The sequence below is a fragment of the Scylla paramamosain genome, chromosome 15 (assembly GCF_035594125.1).
Source record: "Scylla paramamosain isolate STU-SP2022 chromosome 15, ASM3559412v1, whole genome shotgun sequence".
Classification (NCBI taxonomy): domain Eukaryota; kingdom Metazoa; phylum Arthropoda; class Malacostraca; order Decapoda; family Portunidae; genus Scylla; species Scylla paramamosain.
This window is the reverse complement of record NC_087165.1, coordinates 13,646,012-13,666,545: the sequence shown is the minus strand read 5'-3', so window position 1 is coordinate 13,666,545 and position 20,534 is coordinate 13,646,012. Positions and strand designations below refer to the sequence as shown.

The window sequence follows — 20,534 nt, the reverse complement described above, 5'->3', positions numbered from 1 at the left end:
AGACTGGGAAGTAGAGAGAAGAGAGATGAAACAGAGGGAGAGAGAAAAGGAGGAGGAATGGGCTGAAGAGGGATGGAGAGAGAGGGCAGAAAGTCGTGGAAAGGAAAGAGAAGGAATGAGGAAGAGAGAGAGAAAAGGAGGAGGAATGAGATGCAGAGGAGAGAAGGAATAAAGAGGTTGAGATAAAGAAGACATCATTCCGGTATATATAACATCCTCCCTTTCTGTTGTCCGTCTTGAAAGATCATTATGGCAGTGGAAAGTGGAGAGCAGGAAGAAGGAAGGGAGAGAATAGGGGGCAGAGGAATGGAGGGGGCATGGAATGAATGGGGAAAGGGAAGGAATACGAAGCGGAGGTGAAAAACACATCATTCCAATATGTACAGTACCGCTCTTTCCTGTTGTCCGCCTTGAAAGTTCAGAATAATGTACTAATATCTATTCGACAAATGCAGTTTTCAACGTCATTGTATTCCGGACGTGAGCCGCAGTTTTTATGAACTCGGGATACAACAGTGCCACCTCGCTGGGCCTTGGTGCTTCCTGGTTGCAGTGCCGGAAGAGAGTTTGGGCTGCAGACACAACCAAGTTATTCCAGAGTTTAAGAAAATATTGCCGCTTTTCGATTTACATTCAGAATACGTTTGTGCCTCCTGCCGTCGATTTGGACACGGTCTGCTTCTCTTTATACATGGACGTTATCTATGCATTGACATTCTTAACATGCATTTTACTTCAGGGCAGCATCCAGACAATACCAGATGAATGGAGCAAAATGAGGCTCTCACTTGTTTAAATCTGGGTTTTTATCTAACAATTTTTCCCCAGCGTGTTATAAAATTTCTGGCCTTCTTGATTCTGCTTTTTATTCATCAGCATTTTTTTTCACTTGTGTTATAAAATCTTTGACCAGATTTACGCTACCATACAAGTAAAGGTAATCCTCTTAAGTCACCCTTATTCCTATTGTGTTTCTGGGAACAGATAATTGTAAAAAGTAAAATAAAATAAAATAAGATAATAATAATAAAAGAAAAAAAGTGAAAAGAATGCAGACAAGCCTTCCCGGAAAACGCGTGGAACTTTAATAAAGGCAGATGAAGAGATATATTCACGCTTATCGTATCTAACAAGGTCATGTCATTTTCTAAAGCTGGGATGAAAATGTGAAGAGGAAGAAAAGAGAGATGAAATACAGGACACGGGGAGAGAGAGAGAGAGAGAGAGAGAGAGAGAGAGAGAGAGAGAGAGAGAGAGAGAGAGAGAGAGAGAGAGAGAGAGAGAGAGAGAGAGAGAGAGAGTATAAATATGAAAGAAAATGAATGAAGAAAGAGTTTTCGAGGAGTAAAAAAAAGTAGGGTGAAAAGAGGAAAAACAGCACGAGAACAGGTGTAACTGAAGTGGGAAATATGAATAAAAGAAATCGACTGCGAGGCAAGACCATGTGAAAATTGAATCACAGGTGAGAATGAAGTGAGTGGGTGAGTGAGGGGGAGAGAAGTAACGAGGTGGCGGAGTGAAAGAGAGAAGAGAGTGAAAGTTGAATAATTGTGAGGAGAGTGATGACGGTCAGATACTATGCTGGCGAGGTAAGAGGGGGCGATATATACATGGACACGCAATGACTCTTCCCACAGTAGGCGGTATACACATTCTGGTCTAAGTGAGCTTCCGAAAGACCGCTGGCAAGGGATCTATGAGGCAGTATACACGTGCCACTTCATTGCGTAAAGTTGACAATACAAGAAAAATACAATGAAAGAGCTACTACAATAAAACAGCAACTTGAACTCAGGACACTTAGCAATAAAACACAAACCCACAGTGCATAAGAAAATTATATGTACAAAAGTTACAACCCGGATTCTCATTTTAGTTGTATAAAAAAAAAAAAAGCTGAATATATAGAATTCACATACAGATATACTAACTTAGCTGCACTACATTCTATTAAATCATTGCACGCCCACTCAACCATTCCATTCTCCCATTCTCAAGCTGCAAAGAAAAAAAATCTAAGCAGCTTGAACAGCAATCTATTGTATTCCCCTCAAACACTTTCTTTGTTACTCTACAGCAAAGTTAATCACTGCACGCACTCGAACACATATTTCCCCACTTCCCCAAGCTATACGAAAGAACTTAGATAACTTTTCCTTGCCTCATTACACTGAACAACGATCTACACACACACACACACACACACACACACACACACACTCTCTCTCTCTCTCTCTCTCTCTCTCTCTCTCTCTCTCTCTCTCTCTCTCTCTCTATTAGCCATTTCTTACTGCACTATAACGAATTCAGTCATTACAGAGACAATTAGCGGGTCTTACCTTAGCTGGGCCTTTCTCCTTGTGTACAGAATAATAAATAACTTCTAGTACACTTTCACCCTTACTAAGCTGTGCATCTAAAATACAACTTTATTTTTGCAATTCTATAAATTAAGAGTATTTCCAGTTTCCTTCTCTTTCTACATTTATAAAACGTGCCTCAGAATCACTGCGCGTCAACCTTTTCAACTAAAGCGGTACATTCCTGACTCCTTTAACGGGCAGGTGATCTTTTTAGGCGGAATATAAAGCTACCTCTTGACACCTGATGCTTCGTGGCACAAATGCAATCTCCCCGGTGTGTAGCGAATGTCAGAACGAAATGATGGAAGGATGGAAGAAGGGGCACGTCAGGAGGAAAGGTAGCAATGGAGGAAGGAACATTACAGGAGGAGAAGAAGAGGAAAAGAAGGTAGATAGCATATTGTTGGTTGGACATTTTAAAGGGCGTGCGGAGGGAGCTGGGGGGGACTTTATTACTACAGCACGTTTTTAAGCAATGGAAAGGAGTCGCTTTAACTTTTCTTTTCCACGAGCGCTATACAACCAGGTAGAAGAGGGAGAAAATTACACATATTCTGTCTTCGATATAAGAATAACATGATAATGGTGATGATGGTGGTGGCGGTGGCAGTGGTGATGGTGGTGATGAGAATGAAGATAATTATATTGTTAATAATGATAATATAAAGAAATATGTCTTAATAGTTATCTCAGTAACATCTAATAATAATAATAATAATAATAATAATAATGATAATAATAATAATAATAATAATAATAATAATAATAATAATAATAATAATAATAATAACGATAATAACAATAATAATAATAAAGTAAAAAACAAGAATAAAGAATTAGATTGATAATAAAAATCAACAAAAATTCATAACTTTTTCTCTGTAGCACTAAACAATGAAAGAAAATGTGGATATAGATTTTCTCTCTCTTTCTCTCTTTCTCTTCTCTCTCTCTCTCTCTCTCTCTCTCTCTCTCTCTCTCTCTCTCTCTCTCTCTCTCTCTCTCTCTCTCTCTCTCTGTATGTATGTATGTATGTATGTATATATGGAAAGCGAGGAAAGCACGATGTGTGTGTGTGTGTGTGTGTGTGTGTGTGTGTGTGTGTGTGTGTGTGTGTGTGTGTGTGTGTGTGTGTGTGTGTGTGTATTCGTGTGTACATGCGTATTTACTGAGTGAAAAACGCACTTTCATTCTAAGGGGGAAGGGTGGTCAGAGAGAGAGAGAGAGAGAGAGAGAGAGAGAGAGAGAGAGAGAGAGAGAGAGAGAGAGAGAGAGAGAGAGAGAGAGGCTTATAAACCAGCCAAAAGGACAGTCAGACAAGCAGATAAACATTGTGACAACAGATACCGAAACAATGAAGCGAGCTAATTTCCTTTCCAGATTTTCCTTATTATTATTATTATTATTATTATTATTATTATTATTATTATTATTATTATTATTATTATTATTGCTACTACTACTACTACTACTACTACTACTACTATCACTACTACAACCTATCATTATCCATAACTACTATCAAATGTTTACTACTACTACTGTTACTACTACTACTACTACTACTACTACTACTACTACTACCACTACATGCAATCCGTAACACATATACCCGTCATTTCACCGTATGTGTTGCGATGGATGGTGATGGGAGGGTCATATGAAGTGATAAAGAGTGAAGGTGAATGCTGGTGATAGGTGGATGCTGAGAGGTGATGGGTGGCAGTAGGGATGACGAGTAGGCTAGAACAGGGAGCAGTGCAGGGTGTTGGATATGAGGAGTGAAGGTTGGTCCAATCCATAATGTGTTTTAAATCTCATGAAGGACGTATGTTGGGGATGCTTAGAGATGAAATACAGAGGTTGTAGACAAATGCGTGCCATATAATTGTTCTTGTAATGTTCAAAGATGAAGTGGAGATGTGTAAAGCAAACATAGATTATAAATTTTTTCTTTATTTTTGCCGTGGTCAAAGATGAAGTATATGTAAAGGTGAAGAATAAACATACTGTATAGGTATAATATAATTTTTTTTTCTCTCAGGGCTCAAAAGTGAAGCATAGAGATACAGCTTGAATTTAAATACACGTAACTTAACCTTTCATTATTAATTCTTACTATATGCTTCAGTAAAATTACATCACTGTGAATCTAATCTCTCATTAGTTGTAATTAAAATAAAAATAGGATGCTTCTACGTATTTCACTGCACTCTATTTTGTTTCAGTTTGCCGTAGGTGTTCAGTATTTACGTAATTATTAAATTTTACACTTTTATCTCACCACAGCCTTCGGGCAGCTTACCGCTTTCCATATTTTATGCTAATGTTGAAAATAAAGGAGTTAATGCTGCCGGTAAAAATATAATTCCTTAATGGATCCATGTTCTATTAATTTATTTTACATAATTTCCTACTTAAACTTACTCCATAACGTGCAATTCCAGATGAATAAATTTTAGCGCTCCCTCCTGAGTCCTTTGCTTTGCAAAACTAAAATTCTTTTTCACTTTCACACTGAATTCCTACGCTGAGTGAACATCTTGAGAGAGAGAGAGAGAGAGAGAGAGAGAGAGAGAGAGAGAGAGAGAGAGAGAGAGAGAGAAAATATTATGGGGGGGAGGTCAAGGAGGCGGTAAGAGGATGCGATACACTTGACGGGTCTGTGCGATACACTTGACGGGTCTGTCTCGTACTCGAGGTGACACTCCCACGACTTCCGGCACTGCACCGTTATTACAACATGTCTCATTAACCACAATGAATTAGGTACAATAAGTTCCCTGTCGCGCAGTAAACGTGACCTCTTTCTGTTGCTGCATCACCCGTAAGGAATTATTTTTTTACGTTTACGAGTACGCGCGTCACGACATATCCCTGTTCCTTCTTATTTCTTTCCTTGTCTGTCTGTCTGTTTGATCGTCTCGTTTATTTTGTTTGTATGCCATATGTTACCTCGCCTTTTTTTCTGTTTACTCGTAGGATTTTTTTTTTTTTTTTTTTGATGTTTACGAGTATACACAGTCTCTACTTGTTTCCGTTCTTGATTTCTTTTCTCATCTATTTACTTGGTCGTCTCATTTATTTTGCGTGTATGTAACATGTTAGCTTTCCTCGCCTTTCTTTGTGTTCACTCGCAAGAATTTCGACTTTTACGAGTATGGTGATCTAGTCTCTAATTGTCTCTGTTCTTAATTTTTTTTTCTATTTGGTTATAATGTTTATTTTGCATGCATGTAATAAATAAGTTTTTTGTCTCGCCTTATCATCGCCCCAGGGACATGATGCGGAAATTAATGACAAACTCTTTCTGCATCTAGTCTCCACATGTTTATTTCCTTAGCCATTTGTTCGATCAGGTAAGTAATGTTGCTTGTATGTAGTAAATTTCCTTGCCTTACCGTCGCCTGAAGGACACGATGCGAAAATTAATGAAAAATTCTGTCTCCTTCCGCGATATGGTTGATGAAATGACAGACGATGAGGTGACACGTGACTATTGAGAAGCTGGTGGAGCCACTACATTATGTATTATGCGTCCATCATTATGCACAGAAGTTCCTCTAAAGTTTGTATAGTGGTCGCTTGTTTGTCGACAGTGTTGTGCAAAGTTGTGTTGTTGACGGTGGTGGTGCTGAGTGTCGTGGTTGAAGTGTGTGTGTGTGTGTGTGTGTGTGTATGTGTGTGTGTGTGTGTGTGCGTGTGCGTGTGTGTGTGTGTGTGTGTGTGTGTGTGTGTTTTGGCCCCTTATTTATTCTACTTTATCTTTTACAACCACTCTTTATTTATTTTTTTTACACCATTTGCTGCACATGAATATTACATCACGTGACCAACCAATCGCTCATGGTCGCTGCTTCGATAATGGAGCACACAGCAAATAATACCAGTAATAAAAACAGCTTGATGCGTGAGGGAGGAAGGGAGAGAGAAAGAGAGAAAGAGAGAAAAAAAAAAAATACTCATTCCACTTTACAATGGTGATGAAATGACAACATGATTACGCTTCTGCCAAAAGATGAGAAAAAAAAAAAAATAACACGACAGAGCGAGCAAATGGTGACACAGATTCACTCCATCACCGGGAGAGGAAAGATGTGAAAAAAAGGATCTCACAAACCACCCCGATGGACATTGAACTCTCACTAACGATAAGTCTCCCCGACGCCTTCCTCCCTTCCATTTAACAGGAGGGCGACACACAAGTCCCTCACACGCTAAAGAAAACGGGGAGAGAGACTGCTGAAGGTGACGCGAGGAAGGCAGGGACTGGAGACTACGGAGTGAAGGACGTTTAGAAGAGTTTCCTGTAAAATTGTGGCGTGTTTTTAGTCTTCCTTGGGATCCAGAAGGCAGGAGTAGTCGATCTGGAACTGCCCCACCTCGCTGTCCTTGAACCCACCGAAGATGTATTTGCCCGGCCCGTGTGGCGTCTTCCCCAACAGGAAATTCGCGAAGGCCATGAGGTACACGCGCTCCGTCAGGGGAAAGTCTCCGCTCTGTTATGTTCGTATAGAAATAAGTAAATTAGGTGTATTTAAATGATGTGTTGTGCATCTGTCACTTGAAATTGAAACCGTGGTGTGTGTGTGTGTGTGTGTGTGTGTGTGTGACCTTCAACGCACAATAATGTCACCGAGATGTTAGTATTAAAGGTTAGTAAGTTATTAGTTCTACTGTTAACTACTACATCCATCTAATCCTTAATAATAATAATAATAATAATAATAATAATAATAATAATAATAATAATAATAATAATAATAATAATAATAATAATAATAATAATAATATGTCACGTATGAGTTAATTAATGTCAATTTATTTTACTTTTAAACTGCATTACGACAAGTCCCCTACAAATCTTCTCTAAGCGTGACCAAATACTCCTTCAAATATTTTAATACGAGTGAGAACAGAAATACTCCAACTATAATACAAGAGCTAAAACTAACAAACTGCATCGAAAGGCACAAGTGGATTAATGCAACCCATTCAACATTGCCTTCGTTTAGTTACAATTTTTTTTCAAGAACACCAAATACATATATAAATACTATTTCTGTACTGGAAACCTTTGTATACCCAACTCTCTCTCTCTCTCTCTCTCTCTCTCTCTCTCTCTCTCTCTCTGCACCAGTACTTACCGAGGTGAGGGCCCTGTACGCCTCCTCCGTGATGTTCTCCACCTGGTCCTCGGGCAGCTTGATGAACATCGCGTAGAAGCTTCTCAGTTCCTCGTAGGACACAATACCGTCATCTGCAGCGGAGAATGAGAGCGTGAAAGGAGAGACAGAGGGAGAGAAAGGCAACAGGAGGAGGAACGTAAGAGGAAGGACTGAGAGAGGGAAAGGGAACAGAAGGAGAAACGTCAGAGAGAAGACAAAGAAGAAAAAGGGAACAGGATTAAGAGGAATGTAAGAGGAAGGAACGAGAGAAAGGGAGGAGGAGGAATTTAGGAGGAAGAACCGAGGGAAAATGAATGGCAAGAGGAGGAATGTATGAGGAAAGGCAAGGGATTTAAATGAAACAGGAAGAGGAGGAACAATAAGGGTGAGAGAAGTAAGCTACAGAGTGATGCAGTCATTGAGAAAAGCAGTAAGGGATGTGTGTTTTCTTTTCCATGCCAGAGGAAAAGGTGTGAGTTAAGATGATACTGTAATAAAATTGTGTCGGTAAGTCATTCAGTGGAGGTCTGAAATGAGAAAGAAGTATCGGGCAATTGTTTTTATAGCAACTTTAGTGGTTGTGTAGGAAATGTATCCCTATAAAGTGGTTGAAGTAGTTGAAGAAGTATTAGTGGTGGTAGTAGTAGTAGTAGTAGTAGTAGTAGTAGTAGTAGAAGAAATAGAAGTAGTAGTAGTAATAGTAGAAGCAATATAGTAATGCAATGGCAAGGTTGGTTGTAATCTATTAAAGAGCAACACAGACTAATCTCTCTCTCTCTCTCTCTCTCTCTCTCTCTCTCTCTCTCTCTCTCTCTCTCTCTCTCTCTCTCTCAAGCCAGCGTACCGTGGTATATGGATTAACTCCCCTCTTAATCTCCTAGCCACAGGTGGAGGCCTTTGCCCTGCATTGGACTTAGGCTGATAATGACAGTGAGGAAAACCAGACCACAGAATTTCTAAAGTGTTTAAAGTGAATACACGCTCCCAGGATAACTTGCCGGCTGCTCCTCAAGGAAAACTGATTAAGCCAAGGTGCTCCAGGGTTCACTGATGAAATGAGTAGAGAAATGAAGGTACCCTGTGTGCTTTGGGGAGGAAGGAAGCACAGTGGAAAAACCTTATGTATCTCAGGCTAGAAATGGAAGTGTAATTACCAAGTTTAATCAAGCGGAATGAGAATGCAGTAACGGAAGATGATGAGAGATACAATAGTGTGGTACTCATTTATGTACTGAAAGTAGTCAGTTATAGAAAGAAAGTCAGGCATTTCACTCCATCCTGTTTATTTATTTATTTTTTTGCAAAACACTTGTGAAATATTGCTCGATGAGTTATTGTTCTCGAAAAATAAAGGTTCGGAAAGGGATTTAGCACTGGTGACCAAAAGTAACCAAAGAAACCTATCCATCCATTTTACCTACCTACCTGCCTATCAATTAACCTACTTCGTCTATCCACATGTCACTCTACCTGACTTACCTCTAAATCAATCAATCAATCAGTTAAACAATAAATTCAATAAATCTTCTACCAACCTATCTATCTATCTATCTATCTATGTCATTCTCTCTATCTATCTATCCATCCATCCACCAATCCATCTACTTACCTACCCACCAACCTTTCAACCTACCTCTCCACCCACTCAACAACCTATCTCTCCATCTGACTCACCTCTCCTGTTGATAACCTTGAAAAGTATTTTGGGCAGGATTTGCAGCCAGATAGGGAAGTCGACCATGGCCCGCGCCCCGTGCACGAGGTTGCCCCACATGTTGAGCCACTGGTACATCTGCACTCTGTCTGGGATGCGATCTACGTCGAACTCTAAAAGCATACGAGGGATTAGAGCTGGAGTGAGAGAGCGAGCGAGTAGGGAAGCGTAGGAAGGGTGAGGGAGGACGGAGATAGATGGGAGAGGAAAAAAAGATTGAATGGACTGATGGATGGATGGATGGGTGGATAGACAGATAGATAGATAGATAGATAAATGGATAGATGGGTAAATGGATAGATAGATAGATAGATAGATAGATAGATAGATAGATAAAGACAAAAAATAAGAACAAACACAGCAGTGGAAGCATTAATACCTTGGCAAATAACAAAAAATAAATAAATAAAATAAATAAATAACACTTTATTGACCGCACCAAAAATAACACATATACATACCCATTATAAATTATAGCACCTCAAAAAAACACATGAGACAATGAAATTTCCAATTCAAAGTAAAAAAAAAACACAGAGAATTCTGGAAAAAACTCTCGGTATTTTATATATAAACCTGACATACATCATCATCTACTACTACTACTACTACAACTTACTACTACTACTACTACTACTACTACTACTACTACTACTACTACTACTACTACTACTACTACACATACACAGACACAAACACAAGGACCTCACCAAAGCCGTACTCTGGTTCAATCTTGCCCACCGTGTTCAAGGAGACACTCGAAGAAGTCGGCGTGAATCTCCTTCATAGTCAAGTAGTACTCATTATCCTCCGACCAGCCAGCGTAGTGCCTCATCCTCTGGAACGCAAATTACTCGTGTAGGAAAGGACAGGATAGAACTCTCTCTCTCCTCTCTCTCTCTCTCTCTCTCTCTCTCTCTCTCTCTCTCTCTCTCTCTCTCTCTCTCTCTCTCTCTCTCTCTCTCTTTCAATAAGAGCTGTGTAATTTGCTGTTGCACCAAAACTCTCGAAGAATCGAAAAGTTGAGATGGAAAATTATTCCTAATTGGCAAAAATCATGAAATTAAAAAATGGAGAGAGAGAGAGAGAGAGAGAGAGAGAGAGAGAGAGAGAGAGAGAGAGAGAGAGAGAGAGAGAGAGAGGAGAGAGAGAGAGAGAGAGAGAGAGAGAGAGAGAGAGAGAGAGAGAGAGAGCAATAGGTGGGGATGACAGATAGAAAAACAAGAAACGAGATGTAGAGAACAAAGGCTGAGGACAAACAAGAAGAAAGAAGAAGAAGAAGAAGAAGAAGAAGAAAAAGAAGAAGAAGAAGAAGAAGAAGGGGAAGAAGAAGAAAAAGAAGAAAAAGAAGAAGAAGAAGAAGAAGAAGAAGAAGAAGAAGAAGAAGAAGAAGAAGAAGAAGAAGAAGAAGAAGACGGAGAAGAAGAAGAAGAAGAAGGAAGAGATGAGATAATATAGAAAAAAAAGTGAATGAAAATGACAATGACCAAAAATGGGTCAAAAAAAAAAAAAATGTTACAGTAAGTGAAGGAACATTTTAATGCAAGAGAGTTAATTAATGAGCGACGCAACAGTACATGTAGATTATATTCTTTTACTAACTCACAGGAATAATAAGCTCACGTTGCAAAACAAAAAAAAATACCATTTAAAACAACTACAAAGAAATAAGAGAGAATTTATAATGAAACACGTATTAAAACCAAGAATGCTAGAAAGAGTGAATGTTCTTATTTTTATGATTTTCGATCTAATATTATTATTATTGTTCTGCAGTGAGAGTATTAAGAAAATATACACATTTTTACAAAATTACATTTTTCTTTCCCTTTCTTCTCGGATCAGTTTATCAAGACTCCTGAAAAAACAAATCAAACTACTCCTATATACACTTCTCTCACTTTTTTTTCTGAAGTGGAGCCGAGGACATGCGAAGTCTCCACCTGATTTTCTGAATTTATAACTCAACTGAAATGTTCACTGGTTGACAATTTCAAGCAAGACCGTCTCCCACAAACCGCTCTCAGCTGGCTTCCGTAACTCACATTTATAATTTCAGTCTCACATTACGTAGTTTCATATTTTCTCTTTTGCTTGAGACTGCCAGGAAATTATTAATTTATAATCCGATCACTGAACGCTTGAATGTCAGTGAAGTATGAAGTGTAATAGCAAATGATGATAAAGGAGAAATTGCGAAATAAAATTAAATAAAATTTAAGTAACTTATTATGATATAAGTTTCTGCAGTGCCAGAGTGAACTTAATCACTATGCGTATCTAATTTCATGAAGAATTTTTATGACGTAAATTGTGTTATTATAGAAAATAAATGAAAGCAAATTACAATGACTAAGACTATCTGGTCGAAATAAATCATGGAAGTCACACCAGATCAGCAACTTAGAACATCAGGCAAGGAAATATACTCGTAATAAATTAAATCAAACATCAAACTTGAAAAACCACAACACACCTGCCGCTAAGAATACTTGGTAAAAGAAAACATCACTCTAGAGAATTCAAAACAGAATAACAATGCGCAAGCCCCAAACCTACACACACACGCTTCCCAACACACGCTTCTCTGTAACCTTTATTTGTACTCCTTGAATAATAATGAGAATGAAAGCAAATATGTACACGTTTCTCAGACACATCCAACATTTGCATATCTGATGATTACTCCTTCATTTTTATTTGTACAAGAATAATAATCATAATAAAAATAAACAGATAAGTCGTAGCAAGTCAACAAGGAACAAAGACAAAATAATTAGTGATGAGGACAAGGCTGAGGAAATAAAATGGGATACAAAGTATCATTAAAAAAAATGGTAACAATAATAATGACATGTAATAAACCAACAGGCAGTAAAAACAAGAGCATTAATGGTGAATATAAGTCTAAGGATATAAAAAAAAAAGATAGGAAGTATCAGTAAAAAAAAAAAAAAAGCACATAATAATAATAATAATAATAATAATAATAATAATAATAATAATAATAATAATAAATAATAATAATAAAAATAATAATAATAATAATAACGATGACAATAACAACAACAATATGATATCACTGCAAGGTGTAAGAGAAAACAAAATTCTTTCTGCCGAAATGCGAGATGAAAGAAAGCAAGAAAAACGTCCACAGGGTATTGGAGGAAGCATCCTTTAATATTTACTTCTGATTGGCTGGAATAACACGATGGATTCCGCCTGCTAACACTAGTGGGGGCAATGTAAGAAAAATACAGATGTATACCGAAGAGCCATGAAGAGCTCGTCATTTCTTAATCACTTTGATATATCTTTCCTTTTCTCATAACTGCCTGTGAAGAAGGATTGTGGGTGATTTTGTATATCTAAGTTAAAGATTTTAATTTATTTTATTTTGGCGCATGTAGGACGCAAATACTCACACACTCACTCTCTCTCTCTCTCTCTCTCTCTCTCTCTCTCTCTCTCTCTCTCTCTCTCTCTCTCTCTCACACACACACACAGGGTCACTCACTCTCCTGACATATTAGAGACAATACCTCCTTTCCTTCCTCCTCTTTCCCTACCTTCTATCTCTCTCTCACTCTCACTCTCTTTGCCTCTTTTCCTTTTATCTTCCTCTCCCTGTCTGTCTCACTCTCCCTTCTCCTTCACACGCATTTCCTCCCTTCTATGTCTCTTATTTTTCCACCTTCCATTCACTTCCATCTCTCCTTTCGCACATTTTTCCCCCAGCTCTTCGCTTTTTTTCTTAAAATAAACCTAAAATGAGAATAAATATATACCTTCTCTCTTCCTCTTCCAATGCAAATTTCAAACTACACGACATGAAAAATTACGGAAATGTAGTGTGTGTGTGTGTATGTGTTGTGTGTGTGTGTGTGTGTGTGTGTGTGTGTGTGTGTGACCAGAGGGGATTACGAATCACGCACTAAATTTTCATACATTACTTAATAAATAATTATGGAAATACGAAATGTATTATGAAGTTGATATATTTTCTTCACTAATATGATACATATAAGCAATAATGTAATAGCAGGAAATGAAGATAATTCCTTCCTGCCCCCTTTCTCTCTCTCTCTCTCTCTCTCTCTCTCTGCTTTAGTAAATATAATAAGACTCAAAGATATACAGTGAACTTGGAAATATAAATCAATACGTAACAAAACAAACTGGAAGAAAATAAGCATACATAAAAAAAAAACACACATGAAAGGCCATCGATTATACGTATATTATATAAAAAAAAATATCATACAAGAGCATGAATGTACGAATCAGAGAGAGAGAGAGAGAGAGAGAGAGAGAGAGACGAGAGAGAGAGAGAGAAGAGAGAGAGAGGAAGAGAGAGAGAGAGAGAGAGAGAGAGGAGAATAAATTTTCCACCCATTGTAAATATCGGCAGCGTAAGACTATAGCAATTCTTCGTCCATTTTTCCCTCAGTGTGACATCGACTCGCCCTCCCCTCTCGCAGCAGTAAATTCTCCCGCCTTAGCAGTAATACATTTCGAGTCTCAGTAGTAGGCAGTGGTGGTGTTAGAAAGGCACCTAATTTCCCTGTGTTGCAGACCTCTGAACTGACGTATGGTGATTTTCGGTGACAGTGTGAATGAGTGGGAGATTAAGTAACACGTGGAGTTTGTCACTTTTTTTCTTTCTTTATCAAGTTAACGTTGCAATAAATAATGGGAAGTATGGACATTCTGGATAGTTTATAAATCTTATCATATGCTAAGAGACTTAATTTTTTTTTCTTGTTAGCTACATATTTTTTTTGTGTCTCCTTTCTCCTCATACTTTTCTATTATGTAAAAGATGCGCAAGATATTGCTGTACAGGAAATACATATAACTTATGTGGGAAAAATCCGAAATAAGAAGTCCTAATATAAATAACTCCATAATTCAGGAGTGTAATAAAAAAATGTCATGTATATGAGTAGCTACTAACATTTTTTTTTCCTTTTTCTTTACGTTTTGTGTAGTCTTTTTATCTTCTTTTAAAAAACGTGTATATATTTAAACGCATCACTCTAGAAGAGTATCTTGAATTCCCAGTAACTAGTATAATATATTGTGTTTGCAGGGAGATAATCCTGAGAAGTCTATAGAAAACAATACTAAAAAGTTATTTTGTTAAATTTTGTAGCTAAAAATACGCTCTTCATTGAACGGCGCTTTGTAAATGGGAAACTAATTTGTCTTCATTCAAGAAATTCCGATGAAATCATTCTTATCTAATTCTAATGAAAAAACAATGTTCAGCCTATCTAACATACTTTATATATATATAACTGAAACATTATTTACTATTATAGTGCCTGATACGTTCACTGTTGGCTGGGTCTAAATCAATGAGAGTGTTGGCATGATGTGGATGAGATGAAGACGACAGCATATTGGTGGTGAGGAAGTACGAGTGTGCATGAGAAGCTAAGTGTTTATTTCCTGTTTCCGAATCCGAGTTTAGTAATAAGATTTCTTTCACCTTCATAGCACTAGTGATACCCTACATCGCTACTCTGCTTTAGCAAACATTACATTTCTTTACCTGAATAAAAACCCTCTCAGTACTTTTTCATGTGCTCTTAATAGTAACTGACTTAATTTGAACTGTCTGGCACTCTCTTTTCTGACTGTGTGTGTGTGTGTGTGTGTGTGTGTGTGTGTGTGTGTGTGTGTGTAATAATAATAATACTAATAATAAACGGCTTATTATTTAGGCAATTAACAAACTGAAAATGTACAGAGGGGGGTGGGGAAATACTTAACATTACTCCTAAAGGTAAGTCTAATCTAGAAGGGATTATTGATTGATGGCTCGCACCATGGTGGGAATCGCGCTGAGTCTATACCGGGCCGTGTGTGTGTGTGTGTGTGTGTGTGTGTGTGTGTGTGTGTGTGTGTGTGTGTGTGTGTGTGTGTGTGTGTGTGTGTGTGTGTATGTGTGCGCGCGCGCGCGAGTGCGCCGGTGTTTGAGTGCGTGGTGATTTTTTTCCATCTATAAATTTTGATGACCTTTGTAAAGCTCTCCCTCTTCCCATTTTCCATCATGGCTAATGGACTCTCTCTCTCTCTCTCTCTCTCTCTCCTCTCTCTCTCTCTCTCTCTCTCTCTCTCTCTCTCTCTCTCTCTCTCTCTCTCTCTCTCTCTCTCTCTCTTTTTCTCTGTCCTGTACTCGTGTACCAACATATCCTCCTCACACATCTATCTACATACTGACGAATCAATACACATTTTTTCGTATCTTCTATGAATTAATGATCCTTTTCCCGACTTCTCAATGTGACAGCGTTCTTGGAGCAATAAACGGGTATTACTGAGCGATATTTCCTTTGCCTGGCATCTTAAGTGTTCATATATACCTCCTTTTTTTTCGTGGCTATAAATACTGTGCGCTCATATGTTATCACTACTTTTTTCCGTTCTTTTTATTCTATTCTGTTGAAAGTTTTCAGCCCACTTTTAGTTAATCCAGCTTTTTCTTCACTCACATGTGACCTGCTCCACTTCCTCTATTGCTCTTGCTCTCAGCCCTTTTTATTTCCTCTCCCTCCTAACCAACTCACTCTTCCCTCATAGCTAATCTCGTTCACAACTTTGTACGCGCTACAGAACTCCACGCTCGCCAATACAGTTAAGGGAACTCCAACAGAGAATCAATTAAATAACGTCACGTCAAGTAAAAGCATTTTGTAAGGCAGTAAAGGCAATAAATAGATAACAAGGATGAGGAAATTGAGAAAGGTTCCTTCGATTTGCAAAGCAATTATAATCAAAATCCGTTTAACAAAACATCCTATTATACGTCACATAATTGAAGGTCAAGTGCAAAGTAGCATCTTGAGAGAGAGAGAGAGAGAGAGAGAGAGAGAGAGAGAGAGAGAGAGAGAGAGAGAGAGAGAGAGAGAGAGAGAGAGAGAGAGAGAGAGAGAGAGAGAGAGAGGAGAGAGAGAGAGAGAGGAGAGAGAGAGAGAGAGAGAGAGGAGAGAGAGAGAGAGAGAGGTTATTTCCCCACTTTGGAAAAGAGCTGCAAACGACGACCACACAAGCAGGTCTTAAATTAAGAAATAATAAGGAAAGGAAGGAAAGAAAGATAAATGAGATGCAAAAAGGATCGTGGAGTCAGGACGGCTTCCAGAAATCAAGTTCCTGGGATGCTATTAAAAAGTCAATCACAGGATTTATCAAGTCATCAAAAGATAAGACCATGAGGGAGACGAATTAATTAACCATTCCGTCAATGACAGTTTGTGTTACTTCAGTGCGATGTGGAGATGTCATTAGTATAATTCTTGAAAAGAATCCAGACAGAGAGAAGAAAAAAAAAAAAAAAATGTGGGTCACGATTTTTTTTTTTTTTTATGTAGGAAGGACACTGGTCAAGGGCAACAAAAATCCAATAAAAAAAAATGCCCACTGAAATGCCAGTCCCATAAAAGGGTCAAAGCAGTAGTCAAAAATTGATCAATAAGTGTCTTGAAACCTCCCTCTTGAAGGAATTCAAGTCTTAGGGAAGGTGAAAATACTGAAGCAGGCAGGGAGTTCCAGAGTTTACCAGAGAAAGGGATGAATGATTGAGAATACTGGTTAACTCTCTCGTTAGAGAGGTGGACAGAATAGGGGTGAGAGAAAGAAGAAAGTTTTGTGCAGCGAGGGCGCGGGAGGAGGGAAGGCATGCAGTTAGCAAGATCAGAAGAGCAGTTAGTATGAAAATAGCGGTAGAAGACAGCTAGAGATGCAACATTGCGGCAGTGAGAGAGAGGCTGAAGACAGTCAGTTAGAGGAGAGGAGTTGATGAGACGAAAAGCTTTTGATTCCACCCTGTCTAGAAGAGCAGTATGAGTGGAACCCCCCCAGACATGTGAAGCATACTCCATACATGGATGGATAAGGCCCTTGTACAGAGTTAGCAACTGGGGGGGGTGAGAAAAAACTGGCGGAGACGTCTCAGTACACCTAACTTCATAGAACCTGTTTTAGCTAGAGAAGATGTGAAGTTTCCAGTTCAGATTATAAGTAAAGGACAGACTGAGGATATTCAGTGTAGAAGAGGGGGACAGTTGAGTGTCATTGAAGAAGAGGGGATAGTTGTCTGGAAGGTTGTGTCGAGTTGATATATGGGGGAATTGAGTTTTTGAGGCATTGAACAATACCATGTTTGCTCTGCCCAAATCAGAAATTTTAGAAAGATCAGAAATCAAGCGTTCTGTGGCTTCCCTGCGTGAAATGTTTACCTCCTGAAGGGTTGGACGTCTATGAAAAGACGTGGAAAAGTGCAGGGTGGTATCATCAGCGTAGGAGTGGATAGGACAAAAATTTGGTTTAGAAGATCATTAATGAATAATAAGAAGAGAGTGGATGACAGGACAGAACCCTGAGGAACACCACTGTTAATAGATTTAGGAGAAGAACAGTGACCGTGTACCACAGCAGCAATAGAACGGTCAGAAAGGAAACTTGAGATGAAGTTACAGGAGAAGGATAGAAGCCGTAGGAGGGTAGTTTAGAAATCAAGGCTTTGTGCCAGACTCTATCAAAAGCTTTTGATAGAGGCAACAGCAAAAGTTTCACCAAAATCTCTAAAAGAGGATGACCAAGACTGGAAGACTTGGAATAGACAATCACTTTAACATTGATTGTCGAGTCAGTGAGAGAGAACACATATACAAGTTTTTCTATTTATAAAAAAAAAAATATATATACAAGAAAACTTTTATATTATCCCTTTGACTATTGTGAAATCTCCTCAGGTTGAATTATTAAACGTTGTGTTGTAAGTCTGAAGTTTAAGTTCAAGAGACACCGTAGAGAGCAAGAGGAATGAATGTTGGAGTAATTGAGATTTTTAGTACCTGTTGTTTTACCATAGCTATAAAAAAAAATAATAAGTTTACTCAAGTGGAGTAACGAGTGCGCTATTCGTAGCGAGAGACCTAAACGGCGTTATAGAAATAAAAGGGTCAAGAAAAAGATAGAAGGGACTTAGTGAAATTGAAGCAAGGACGAGTATGGTGAAATGTTACCCCCAACGGGAGGAATGAGTGACTTATTTAGTGGCGTTGCAAGAGCGAGGTCATATGTTGCGGTACATCAAAATAATACATGATCAACATTGTTAAAAGATAAGAGACAACTCGACGCTAATGATATGAGACATATTCAGTGAGGCAAGATAAGATAACTCCTACGGCTCATGAATACAATAAAAGAATTGCATCAGACTCTCTTTATCTTTCGTTGCACATTTTTTCCCAAACACAAAAGCAGCAGTTGACTTATAATGTCTTTCTTATGTTATGGGTGCAGCATGTGTTATTTATTGTGGTGTCAGTGAATCTTGTAGACAATTGGAAAGGCAGCAGTGACTTGTACAAAAAAAAAGTTGAAGGAGTGATAGCTAACTTGAGGATGGTGGCAGGTAATAAGTTTTTTAACAGATATATTTTGAGAGAATAAGAAATATCTTTAAACCTCTTTCGTAAGGATAAAAATGTCATTACTAACCTTACCTTCTTATTGAGATAATTATTGAGCTTAAGCCTGATTCATTTTGGGACTGTACCGATTATTTGAGATAATGTGAAGCCTCTAATTATTTCTTAAGTGGATGAATTACTGCAAGGATAAACATGTACGTAATGATGAAGAGATTAACAAGCATGAAGTTGCTCTGAGCTACGTGTTGCATTCCTGATTTAATCGTAATGAAAGGCTGCACTGTGCCAGGCCACGGGGTGTCTGGAAAATATGTGATGTCGCTGAGTAATTTATGTATTGGAGCTGGTGAAATATTGCACTTAGGTATGATGTGAGATTTCTCAGTTTATGTCACAGCCATCGTTAGGAAAGGGTAAATGACACGAGTGGCAGCGTTCAAGTGATACAACAACAATATCTGCTCTTGTTGATAAAGAGGGATATCTGCTTTAGGAACTTAACCCATGAAATAAAAAACAATTTAGACTGTGATCTTAACTCGGAGAAGTGTCAGATTGCACGGCAGTTTTTTTTTTTATCAGCATATATAAGAGCTGAATATCACAGGCTATATGTAATAATATCAAGAACAGTTATTCAATGTTATCATGACTGTCTTATCTTTACTGAGGGAGCTAAAATAATCAAAAGCCATTTAGCTATAAAATATATAATCGTGTTTGCTTGGAATCGTTGAAGCAGCTGAGAGTCATGGCACCTGGATAGTACTGGGACTATGGAGCCATAATGTAGTGTATGTGCAAGCAAACATGATGAATCGACTACAAGCGCAAAGAACAAAGTCGAATAGCCGAAGATAAATTAAAGGAAACTCAATGAGCTGTAACATTAGCAGATTATTATGAAATAGTGAGACCATTAAGGGGAGGAAATTATGTTTGATAGAAGAAATTAAACATCTCATGTATAAGTACCAAAAACACAGTAAAATGAGGCATACTCAATTTGAAAGAGATGAGCTAAGAAGATAATATATCATAGTGACCCGTAATGGTTGGAGGGAAGTGAAGCGTCAAATTGTGTCTCAGTTGCCCATGTGACACATTCAATGCACTTAAACTTTCTGTCGTCTGAAAGGCATGGAAGTATAAGAGTCACTTCAGTTAGATGTAAGAAATGTGCTTTACTGTAACAAAAGAAGGAAGGAGTGTAAAGATTTTGGCAGCAGGTGTCGGGTATGTCGTAATTCAAACGTAGAGGGACATCTCTGAACCAGTGGACATGGGAATGCTCTTTGAATGAGTAAGCTTAGGCATTACAGGTTCCATTAGATAGAGTGAGATGTATGACTTTCTCTTAATAGCTCTTAATAGCTCTACTTGGAATGCGATTTCTAAACCACTGATGAAATATAAGGTCACACGAACATTTTTTTCTTTTTTTGTAGGGGAAACAATATCTAAGCAGTGATAAACAACAGACAAACCGAGTTTGGAGAATATTCAAGAAAATTTAGTTTCATGGAGGACAGCACGCAACAAGCCATTTTAGCTGTGAAAGATCAGAGGGCATCAGTTTTAGTCTTAGCAATGATATCAGTCTTCTTGTAGCAACTTTTTGTGTACCATAACCATCTTCGTCTCAGGTTCCATTAGCGAACCCATAAAGAAAATTCTGGTGACCATCATTTTACAACCGACGAAACTCACATCCCTACTCACTGCACAGCTCTTTTCAGTTTTTTTTTTTTTAATGTTTCTCCTGTAATGTTTACGTCCTGAACCGTTATGAGATTGCTCACGTGACCCTATCAATGATCTTCCTTTCCCTGAGCGTCTATTA

At 38.2% G+C, this 20,534-nt stretch overlaps 1 protein-coding gene across 1 annotated transcript in view; it reads right to left on the bottom strand.

Moving 5' to 3' along the window:
• Window positions 1-3,575: 3,575 nt before the first annotated feature.
• Window positions 3,576-20,534, bottom strand: part of LOC135107241 (uncharacterized) — a gene marked incomplete at its 5' end in the record, with an annotated part of 51,811 nt that continues 34,852 nt past the window's right edge. The window contains 5 exon segments of the mRNA XM_064016901.1: window positions 3,576-6,862; window positions 7,511-7,623; window positions 9,206-9,358; window positions 9,956-9,986; window positions 9,988-10,083. Of these exon segments, the coding sequence (XP_063872971.1) occupies window positions 6,692-6,862; window positions 7,511-7,623; window positions 9,206-9,358; window positions 9,956-9,986; window positions 9,988-10,083 (564 nt within the window).